A 12,500-nucleotide genomic window follows, 5' to 3' on the forward strand; every position below is an offset into this window, starting at 1 on the left:
GCTTTTATTTTTCACGTGCATAGCATCCAAATACTACGAAATTACTATGCATTATCACTGACAGAATAAATGAATAAACAAAGAGATATATGGACAAAAGGAGTTCTATTGTTATATTGCAACTATGGGTATAGTCAAACCATTTTAAGAGCAAACCTGGAGCCCAATAGCGGCATTGCCAGTTCTCTTGGGTCATTTTCAAAGCACACCTGGCTTAGCCGCTTTAATCTATGGGCGAGCCAAGAATAGGAGAAAAGGGTCAACTAATAAATCATTCACCCGGATTTGAACGGTCTAAGAATATAATCCTTTAATTTGATACTCTCCCTAAATTGTTTCCTTCGTTCTTTTTGTTTGCAACCACGTGGTGACAAGTTGAAACTCTTAAATATAACAAATAGCAAAATTGTTATAAAACGATTATCATGCTAACAGAAATAATCTTAATTTTGATATCAAATGAATTCATTTCTCAATTCTGATTGATTATTAAAAGACAGGATTCTTTACAAAGGATTTAATTAACTATGATTAATATGGTATATTTACGTAGGTGATTGTATTGTTTTAGAATTTATTTAATTAATCGACAAAATTAATTTCTTTACAACAAAGGTTATATTAGCAAACGTGGTTATGGTGACTTCGTCAGATGAAGTTAGTGCTATCACAAAAGATTCAATAAATTAGTTCATTCAGACCGTTTTCATGTCTTCCTTTATAATGTTATCAGTATGCTTAATACCCTTGACCCAATTTACCTTGCAAATCTGAAACAAAGTCGTTTTTTATAAGTTGGCTGCATCTGTGACACGTTCCGAGATCAATTCCAAATTTAACAATTTCATTATCATTTTCCCATTTTTTTTCTTAATATTTATTTTAGTAAATATTTTTTCCCCATGTAATGCTAAAACAGGGTTCATTATGATGGTTTTGATTTCAAATATTTTTACAGGTAATATCTATCTTTTTTTACTTAATAATTGTTTTGTATAAAGTTAGATGCGTCATAGTTTGTGTTTAATTGAAAGATAAGGCCAGTTAATGTATTGCCTTATTTATTATAGAAATACACATACCGTACATTCATTCGCTTGATATTTCTGTGCAAAACTGAATGTTCGTCATGATTTCTACTGTGTTTTTTTGGAAGCAAAAATCTATTGTTGGTATCATAACTGTTCATTTGGAAGAGCACGCCAGGTAATATACGGTGCTTAACTAATTATAGAAAAAGATATACCGTATAATATAGAAATGGATATACCATACATTATAGAAAAAGATATACCGTACATTATCCTCATATTTGTGTGTGATGCTAAATGATGGTATGTGTTCTTAAATGTTTTTCAAGAAGTATGTCCTTGAAAGATATAAATGCGATAAGTCACAGACACCTGGATTAGCGTTCCTGGCTTAGTATCCTTTACCGATGAAGGGTCCTCTCAACACCAGATGTTTATAAATGACAGAGGATTAACTTAAAGCTTACTCAGATCGACAAGGTCAAATTTTCCTTAACAATAAAGATTTTATCGGCCTTAGTTCTCTCGGGAGACATATATATAGTAGGTACTCGACAGTATAGCTCCAGTTGAGTTGACCCAACTTGACTGAACTTGACTCTGCTGCAGTGTGCTCACGGCAATCAAGCAAAACAGTATAGGCCTACTCGTCCTGACTCCTGAGTCCCTACAGTCGTTCAACATTATCGCCATTAACAGGTAATTAAAGTGCGTGTGTAGTTCTTCCCGATTTCATATTTTGTGAATTTTTTTGTGTTTATTTAATGGAACCTCTCAGCTGGGTAATTCGCTTGTTTCCGTGTACATCTTGCAGCGTAATATATAAAGTGTTCCAATGTTTCTTCTTCATGGCCACACATACATTTTGTATCTTTATTTTTGTATCTGCCTCTCCAATTTAAATCTAGTGTCTGTTCTTGCCTTTATCAACAGCTTGGATTTTAACGTTTTATTAAACCAGTTAACTTCTATTTCTTTCTTATAATGCTTATATATTCTTAGTGTTTCTTTCTCTTATATTTCCGACTTCCACATTTTGGTGTCTACATTTCTTACTTTCTCTTTCAATTTTGCAATAGACAGTATAGCTCCAGTTGACCCAACTTGACTGAACTTGACTCTGCTGCAGTGTGCTCACGGCAATCAAGCAAAACAGTATAGGCCTACCCGTCCTGACTCCTGAGTCCCTACAGTCGTTCAACATTATCGCCATTAACAGGTAATTAAAGTGCGTGTGTAGTTCTTCCCGATTTCATATTTTGTGAATTTTTTTGTGTTTATTTAATGGAACCTCTCAGCTGGGTAATTCGCTTGTTTCCGTGTACATCTTGCAGTGTAATATATAAAGTGTTCCAATGTTTCTTCTTCATGGCCACACATACATTTTGTATCTTTATTTTTGTATCTGCCTCTCCAATTTAAATCTAGTGTCTGTTCTTGCCTTTATCAACAGCTTGGATTTTAACGTTTTATTAAACCAGTTAACTTCTATTTCTTTCTTATAATGCTTATATATTCTTAGTGTTTCTTTCTCTTATATTTCCGACTTCCACATTTTGGTGTCTACATTTCTTACTTTCTCTTTCAATTTTGCAATAGACAGTATAGCTCCAGTTGACCCAACTTGACTGAACTTGACTCTGCTGCAGTGTGCTCACGGCAATCAAGCAAAACAGTATAGGCCTACCCGTCCTGACTCCTGAGTCCCTACAGTCGTTCAACATTATCGCCATTAACAGGTAATTATAGTGCGTGTGTAGTTCTTCCCGATTTCATATTCTGTGAATTTTTTGTGTTTATTTAATGGAACCTCTCAGCTGGGTAATTCGCTGCAGTCGCCTCGACAAAAGTAACGTAAAACATGCCCGAGTTTGTTCTCTTCATTTCCAACATTTTGAAGATGATGTAAAGTCCTAGATACGTGGAGTTCCTCCAAAATGCTTAAAGAGCACAGCTGTGCCATCAATTAATTCATTGATGCTATTGTTTGTGGCCTAGGACCTTCTAATATGAGAATATGGAAGCATTTTTGTATAAACCCGATCAACTCTAATAGAATTTCACTTAAAACACTCAACAGCAAATAGAGAAATATTTGTTTTTGCAGATACACCTCATATGCTTAAGTTATTTAGAAATCTTTGCCAAAATCAGTATTTTCTTCAGAATCTGCTATTTAGATAAAAAAAACTTATAGATAAAAAAAGATACCAGCACAAAGCGAATACTAAGAAATTAAAAAGAACATCTTATGAGAGATTTTTTTTTTTGTTATAAAATATTTGTTGAAGTAAAGACATTTTGTCATAATATGTTCAAGTAAAGAAGTTTTGTCAAAAATTATTCGTTCAAGTCGAGACTATCCCAAGCTGTTTTTTATTTGTTAGATGATTTATTTTTACTTAAATATATATATATATATATATATATATATATATATATATATATATATATATGTATATAGATATGTAGTATATTCTAATTTCTACTAAATAACGAAAAGTATATATGTATTTATTTTCTTCGTAATTCTGATATGTAAATAAATCTTGTGAATGTTTGATTATAAAATTTATTATGTTATGGTTGGATGTTTCTGTGTTACAACTTAACCAAATCACAGTATCATTTGTCCAAAGGTCGTCAGTATGGCTGCTGAACAGAAATCCGACAACCTCGACATCATCTTTGAATACGTAGTTAATTCTAATTACCCACACGGGGCTTCGAAAAACGAAAAAGCCAATATTCGAAGACTAGCAAAAAAATACTCATCTAATTGTGGTCAGCTGTACTACCACCACAGAACTGTGAGATCATCATCTACGTCTGACGCTGGTGATGTAGAACTCCTTGTCATCCGAGACCGAGAAGAACAGCGCAGAATCATCGCCAGTGTTCACCAAGGTGCTGGCAACAGCAACACGGCACGTTGTATGAGCGGTCACGTCGGCATACACAAGACTAGAGCAAAGATACTGGAACGTTTTTATTGGAAAAACGTGAGCGCCGATGTCCGTGATTTTGTCACGGCATGTGACAGATGCCAGAAAGTAAACCCCCTTCAACAAACGGAAGTTGCTGAACTGCATCCTGTGCCTGTCCCGAGTGAGGTAATGGTGCAAATCGGCGTCGACATCTCTAACATGCCCAAGACAGAAGACGGATACTGCTGTGTTGTTGTCGCCATGGACTATTTCTCAAAATGGCCAGAGGCACGTGCTCTTAAAGACCACACAGCCGAGAGCGTTGCAAAATTCTTGCTCGAAGAAATCATCTGCCGTCATGGGTATGTCAACATCCAGATCAACGATCAAGGACGTGAATTCGTAAATCAGGTATCATCTGCGCTACATGACATGACAGGCACGATGCAGCACATTACTAGCGCCTACCATCCTCAAGCCAACGGCCTCGTCGAACGCCATAACCGGACCATCAAGGATTCTCTCGTCAAATGCCATGAGAACCGTGAGAACTGGGTAGACTGTATTCATGCAGTACTCTTCGCATATCGCACGTCAATACACGCCTCGACAAAGCTTACTCCCTTCAAGGTAGTCTACAATCGGCAGGCCGTCCTTCCAATTTAGCTACAACACTGTCAGCCCCGTGACGACGAGGTCATCGAGGAGAATCCGGACGACTGCCAAGCAGCTACGATTGCTGCGACCGTTGATGCCATGACATCGATTCGAGACAGGATGTTGTCAAAGGTTACAGCAAACATCAACACCGCACAACAGACGCAGAAAATGCAGTACTACAAACGGCGCGAACACACATCGTACAATGTAGGGGACGAAGTCCTCTTGAAAAATCTTGTTAGAGTTGACAGGAAAGGTGGCCGTTTCCAGGAACGGCGCACTGGGCCATACGTCGTCTCAGGTGTGTGTGGAAAGAACACATATAAGCTATCAAACAACAACGTCGAACTGAAGAAAAAGGTCAACGGTACCAATTTGGTGAGGTACAATGAACCGCAGTTGATATCAAAGCGCCAGACCGACGACCCAGCTGCTCCACCCAAGAAGCGCACCAAGACTGATAAACAGCCTGCACGTTCTCTTGCAGAAACCGTCCGTGGACAGGACCCAAGTCAGCCCTGATTGCCAAGAATGTCAACGAACTCCAACTACTCATTAATTTTGTTAACTATTATCCTGTTCAAAAGACGTGTATGTATATATATATATATATATATATATATATATATATATATATATATATATATATATATATATTTGTATAAATAATAAAATAATCAACATCATATATTCTGTGTGATTTTTGTGTCAATTTCTCCAGGCATATTGCCGCCCGAAGCTCATGCACCTAAAGAACATGAATGAAATCTATAGAAGATAGAAAAAAAAAAAAAATAAAATGTCGACAATCACGCGCACACTGAAATAAAATAAAGTTTTACCTCGCCGTGATCACTAAACCTTAAATGAAAGTCTGTAACTTCAAATATTGTGTATTAGGGAATTATATGACACTTTAAGTCTTAAATACGAAAATATCGACAATCACACGAACAGAAATAAAATAAAATTTTACCTCGCCTTTATCACAAAACCTTGAATTACAGTCTGTGACTTTTAACGTGTCAAATAATTCACTAATACACAATTTTTGGTCTTAAATACCAGATTAAACTACTTTTCCTACTGCTGCGAAGCCAACAATAAATGCATGATACATATTTGCGATGTCACATGAATTATTTGATGAGGGGGTAACTTGAAAACAGAGGGGGTAACTTGAAACCGGTTTCAAACTACCCCCCCCCCCCCGTAATCTGAAACCGGTTTCAAGTTACCAGGGGGTAACTTGAATCCTTTACACCGGTTCCCACCGTGTGGCCCAAATTACCGTAAGATATATCATTAATTTATTTGAGACTGAAACAAAGGTAATTTTCGAATGAAACTAGATTTTTTTTTCTGTACCTAAGCCAATTTCTTTACTAAAGTTTTTCCCGTGTTCTATTATAATGCCAACACAAGTACCATAAAGATCTCGTTTAGAGTAAAAATACAAACACGGACTAAACCGAGTACCATAACTGCTGTAAGTCTTAAAAGTAGCACATTGTTACAATCACGCACTCCAGTATCATAAAAGGCCTATTAAAAGTAGAAAATTAAGTACACAATAACGGTACATAACGAGATAGATTAAAAGTACCACATTTTAAAACCTTACCCAAATTCCTAAAAGAAGTCAAAGTAGAAAATTAAGTACAAACACACCTATAACACTATTAATGGCCTCATTAAGTGAAAATAGTATCAGTATCAATTATTTCATTTAGTACAAGTACCATATACATAAAGAAATAAGAGTAACGCATTACGTACTATCTCGCTATAACCATTCACCACACCGAAGTAAGTTGGAAAAAAAAACATACCATAAGCACCATAAAGAAATACAAAAAGTATGCATAAGCTTAAAACATACGTGTATGAACAGTACATAGTGGTATATCAACAGTAGAACATCAAGTACAACCACGCAACATTACATTAGTACCACAACGAGAAAAATTGAAAGTGGCACTATATTTCAAAACGCGTACCAGAAGTACCATAAACAGCTCTGAAAAAGTTAAAGTACAAACGCGCCTTGTAACCAAGTACCACAACAAGGTTAATTAAGATTTGAAAAAAAAGAAAAAAAAACGGACTTATGTACCATAAAAATTGCTAAGGAACTTAGCACGTCAAATTTGAAACGCGAACCATAAATAGCGTAAAAATTACCATTGAACTCACGCATAAAAATCTCTAAACGCACCATAATTATCATATGCCGCTTATATGTAGATAAATATACAAAACACCATAACTTAATACAATAACAAACTACACACCTTACGAGTTCTCCGGGTTTGTTGAACTTGTTCAATAAGACCCACAAATTCAATATGACCATATTCAATAAGGATACACACCTCGGCTTGGCGTAGCAGTACCTGAAAATTAAAGAACAATCTCAACTCCTATACTACAAGATTATACATATAAAAGTTTACACTAAAACAAGGGGTTGCTAAATTGTCATTTGCAAGGAACTTCAAGTAAGATTCGGTAAAGTTATAGAATGATGAAATAAACGCCCTTAAAAAAAAAATCTGTTTTGGAGTTTTGGACGTTTCTGATAACTTTCCTAGCGAAAATCCACAGTTAGAGTGTTATGGTGGTTCTACTATCACAAACAAAAGCAAAACTCCTTAGAATATAGTGCACTTGTCTAATTGTGTTTACATTTAAATGTGCTTAAAACTTAGTGTCAGTCAAAAATCATATTAAAAGTTATCTAAATAAAAAAACTCACAACAATCAAGAGAGTAACAGTAATGGAACTTTCAAGACACTGGAGCTTTTGTTTACAAGGACTTATCGCATAGAAAACGGAGTTTCCATCCCATTTTCTACGGAGTCGTTCGTAGTGTTCATCGTATTACAAATACCTCTTTGATCGAGCAAATGATTCATTGTTTTTTTTTTTTCTTCTCTGCCGTATGATCGCTTCGTTCGTGAACAAACATTATCTCGCTGCTATGTTCTGGTATGCGAACTTTTTCGCTACGCACGTTAGCCCCCTGGATAGTATTTAGGCGTTAATTTTCAATACAAGTTTAAAGAGGTGAATACACACCCAACAAAGGGGTTAGATCATTAGATGCAGCTTCGCGCTCCAGCATCAGTTCGAACATGGACTTGCTTACATTCCCAATAATCACACTAAAAGTGATTAAATATATGAACACATTCCTACCCTAACCATTTATTAACATCAATATAATAAGAGCTAGAATATACTGCATAATACAATGTTGAAAATAAATAACGGATTATAATATAAAACGTTAGCGCCCTTTTATTCTGTTCGAACTAGTAACTTGAACAAGAAGCATCACTGCATCACCATCACCTATTAGCGTTTCTAAACAACCGAGATGAGGGCTTCAATGTTCTTTGACAAAAGGAACATAAAAGTGTTTTTCTTTTATCAAAATCTAATCTCATTAACAGATTTCCGCCAGTAGTATATAATGTTAAAAATATTGTATTTACAAAAATCTATTCAATTATACGAGTTACATTATCGTAACTAATATTGCACCATTCTATAATTGAACTTAAAAATTCCAAGATATCGGGACCAAAGCAGACCTTCACATATTTAAATTTACATAACGCAAAATTGGTAATGTAAACAAGTGGTTACTCATTTTTGTCAAACTTAAAAAAAACAAACAAAAAAGTAACCAGGGTTCGAAAGAGGGTAAAATTTTAGTCATGGACGGAATAACATTTCTGAACAGAAAAAAAAAATAATATTTTTCCTGCAGTTAATAATATGCTCTAACTAAATTTGACCATTACAACAGAAAATAAACTGAAAAACCCGCTAGACCGTTTAAAAACGGGGATATTTTTTTTTTCTTTTGGAAATCTAATGTATTTTGCTTCTCCATGCGCTTCCTTCGCTCGCGGAAAAAGAACAAAATAAACTTTATTACTGGTACGAGGTACATGCCGAGCAGCGAACGTTAATCCCATTGAATATTATTTCTTAGATAATCAAGTTTTTATTTGCAGTGAAAATAAGTAATTTTCGATGACAATTACATATTTCTATTGGACACCTAACCTATATTAGAAAGGCTTCTCCCGTCCGTAACTATAATAAAACCCCACAGAGGTTTGCTATTAACACAACCTACTTGAGCCAAGCAGAAGATTCCGATTCGCAGCGTGTTGAAGTACTGCAATTCACGAAATTCTTGAATAATACCATAAAAACAAACTATTTAACAACACACTTCATCGCAACCGTTGTAAAATTATTTACTAGATTAAACATCCCTCGGAATGCAAGCACACTAGACTTTTAATGTCTAACCCAAGGGTGACGGTGTCAGACGGACTACTAACTCTTAAAATGACATCACCAGGCAAGGACGATATAATATTACAATAGAAACTGACACTGGATATTTTGTCTTTGTAGATGTTTAAACCTTAAAATTCAATCAAGATGAGTAACTTGGGCCAAACTACAAATCGACATTTCGGTGCTTTTCATTATATTGAATATTTTGTATCTCTCTCTCTCTCTCTCTCTCTCTCTCTCTCTCTCTCTCTCTCTCTCTCTCTCTCTCTCTCTCTCTCTCTCTCTCTCTCTCTCTCATAGAAATATGGCTTCAATTGCAGTACATTTAAAGGCGTATTGTCCACATGAGCTTCTTTGGCCGTTTGCAGTGATAGTAGACCCTTATTATAAATCAAGGATTATATTCTTTCATAAGACAAATAGGAGTCTGGTATTTATGGTATCGATTGACAATTGGGCCTGAGATGAGAGTTAAATGGACTAAGTGTGTAATGAAATATGAAAAAAAAACTAAGCATTTCGTGTTGGGAAAATATTTCATAAGGTACATTTCATAGGAAACTTAAATTGAATACAATTATACAGATGGATGGATAGCTTGTAAACTAAACAGACAGAAGAAACGGTTAAAACATATAGACTGGGAAGATCATATAGATATCTCAACACATTATGATTCATGATTTATAAGTATCATTTTATTTACAGAAGCGATCAAGATCCGTATAGATTTATAATCAGTGACACAAAATCACACAGTTAAAACAGATTCATACACTGCCATCTGTTGGCTAAAATATACAGCATAGTTAGAAAAAGAAAAAACAAACTTAATGTAATTGGTATATTCGAAATTATTTTAATTCATACAGTATTTTCATTTTTTTTTTTTTTAATGAAAACATATTTCCTAATCGTAGAATATTTTACAATTTTTATCTTTAATAAAAAGAATACGCTGATTCTGATACATTCATAAACGGATGTATAAATAATCTGTCCTTTTCTTATATAAGAAAATATGATTTATTTTACCTCCATTGCGATTTTCTTGCGAGGCCTGTAGATTCTTCATACCGTTGCTAGTGTTCTAAAACCAGATAAAATGTTGACCAAATCGAAAAACGCAAACGGCTTGCACTTTTTTCACATCAAGCATAACAAAATATATTCCAATTATTATATTTCTTTTACGTTATAACTATTTTTTTCACATTTATATCTAATTATGGCAATTTCACAGGATTGTTTATGAAGAATATATACAGACCATAGCTAACGTTTTACAAATATCACAGACGAGAACCAGTTCGTTTATAAGAGGTTTGCTTTCATGTTTATTAAGACTATTTCCATACCTGTGTACACCCAAAGCACTGAGTATTTACTTACTTGAGTAACAGTTCATCATCACAATACCCAGCGGAAAGGTAACAATATCGGATCACTCTCTGGAGAGTTCGCATGTAGGTTAAGGATATCAACATGACGGAACTAGAGGGGCACTCAGTAGTGAACATGTCTTCGCCTCGCTAAGCAGTCTTATTTTGCTCTTAACTTCACTGCGTACTTGTACTTCGATGATTTTTTTGTTTTTTCGAAATTTAATGGAGTTTTCCATAGGTCATACCCCACATGTCCACCAAGTTTCGTCGGAATTAGTTCAGTAGTTTTTTTTTACGTAATGTTGTTCACAAAAAATAAACATGACAAAATATTTGCTATTTAATTAACATTACGATTATTCCCAAAAGTACTGCTGCGTACATGTACTTTGGTGTATTTTATCCAAAATGTTTCAGATTGACCCTTGGCTCTTACCCAACGCGACTACCAAGTTTGGTCAAAATCGGTAGTGTAGTTTTTATGTAAAGTTGCTCACAAATAAATAAAATTAAGAAACACAAAATCTTCGATTTTGGCGAAGGCAACTAGAATGTTGTTAGTCACACAAAGAATAGGTGCAGACAGTAAATGGATCAAAACGAGAACTGAGACCCTATGTTTCCACCTTATTGTTCTATACTTCTGCAAACTCCCTATAATATTGTTGCATTTCTAATTTTTCTTTAGTTTCTGTTGATTAGAAAAAATAATCCAGCCATTTTCATTTACAATAAAGATAGGTAACATTTCTCAAAGTATATTTTTCTTAATCACGGGAATTCCAGTACCTATAAAACAACTTACACTATATTTTCCTGCTATAATTTTCAACCTCAATCAATGAGTTGTTCACCATTGTATTCCTATCTTTATAACTGGTAATGGTCCTCGTAGCAATAACATCATCTTTTAAAACAAATATGTAATTGGCATCGTCATCATGATCTACCAAAGTGTAATTAATATTTTTCATGTAATCCACAAACTCTTCGTCCAATCCCTTTCCTTCACGAAGAGTTTTTGCATTATGGTGATAATGTTCTACGGCCATGACTCTGATTGATATCCTATCCCAAGGGATATTCTTAATGATGTCCCATTCATTCCCCTGAACATCAAGGGACAGGTAGTCCACCGAGGAGACGTTCAAGGCTAAGAGGTAACTCGCTAAAGGGAAGCACTGGACAATCGAATAAGACACTGCTGAGAAATCTAAAAAGTCTCCCTCCACCTTAATGAAAAATGTATCTGTCCGCCGGGAGTTCGCTCGGTAGAGCCAAGGCACAGCGAATGTCTCGGACCTTTCCTGCAACATCTCAAAAACGGCTTCTTTCGGGTACTCCTTCTCCGAAATGCAAGTGTTTGAAAGCCAGGCTTTCCTCCTCTTCCAGACTAGGTATTTGAAGTTAATTGGATCTGCCTCGATTAATAGTCCCTTCCAGCCGAGATGCTGTTCCAGCCAAAGGGTATTGGACAAGAACTCTCCGTCCAGGGCCCCGGCTTCGATGAAGAATCCGTGTCTGTGTTCGCTGAAAAACTGCTGACTGTAGAAATGGAAGAATTTCCAGCCGTACTCGTACTGATTATTTGAGTATCTGATATCATTCTGCCTAGTGAGGTTTAAGGGTAAACTTGATGGTGCGGTGAGGTGGTTCAGCCGAATGGTTTTCACTACCTGCTGGCTGTCCATCTCAAAAGGCCCCTTTAGCCTTTGCTCTGCATCACAACCGTTCTTTGCTAGCTTAAAGTCTCCCAGCTCGTACACACACGTAACCTGGAAACAAAATACGGTAGGTTATTTTGCTTACAATGCTTGAGTTCATACACAAAAGTTTTCAAGACATTTTCAAGATTCTTCCCACAAAAAAGTCTACATTACCATTGATCATTGATGTATTGTTCAAGACTTCATAACGAGATCAATAAAGATGTAATTGGATTATAAAAGAGTACTAAAATCGTTCTTCCTCTTTCAGGAATCCATTCCAACATTTGATAATAATATACTCACATATATATATATATATATATATATATATATATATATATATATATATATATATATATATATATATATATATATATATATATATACACACACATACACGACAACCAGATAACAAATGCAACTGTTTCTTGTCTACTGCAGGACAAAGGCCTCAATCATATCTT

The 12,500-nt window shown here is 35.3% G+C and overlaps 2 protein-coding genes across 2 annotated transcripts in view; both read right to left on the reverse strand.

Annotated features, from left to right (window-relative positions):
* Nucleotides 1-10,017, reverse strand: part of LOC137615946 (protein Star-like) — a 37,472-nt gene extending 27,455 nt beyond the window's left edge. Inside the window, exons 1-3 of the mRNA XM_068345630.1 lie at nt 9,978-10,017; nt 8,773-8,855; nt 6,994-7,014 (exon numbers count right to left, since the gene is read on the reverse strand). Coding sequence (XP_068201731.1) covers nt 6,994-7,014; nt 8,773-8,855; nt 9,978-10,017 — 144 coding nt within the window. The remainder of the gene's footprint in view (nt 1-6,993; nt 7,015-8,772; nt 8,856-9,977) is intronic.
* A 1,116-nt stretch (nt 10,018-11,133) lies between these two features.
* Nucleotides 11,134-12,500, reverse strand: part of LOC137615947 (uncharacterized) — a 7,713-nt gene continuing 6,346 nt past the window's right edge. The window contains exon 3 of the mRNA XM_068345631.1: nt 11,134-12,102. Coding sequence (XP_068201732.1) covers nt 11,134-12,102 — 969 coding nt within the window. The remainder of the gene's footprint in view (nt 12,103-12,500) is intronic.

The sequence above is a fragment of the Palaemon carinicauda genome, chromosome 22 (assembly GCF_036898095.1).
Source record: "Palaemon carinicauda isolate YSFRI2023 chromosome 22, ASM3689809v2, whole genome shotgun sequence".
In the NCBI taxonomy this organism is placed as follows: domain Eukaryota; kingdom Metazoa; phylum Arthropoda; class Malacostraca; order Decapoda; family Palaemonidae; genus Palaemon; species Palaemon carinicauda.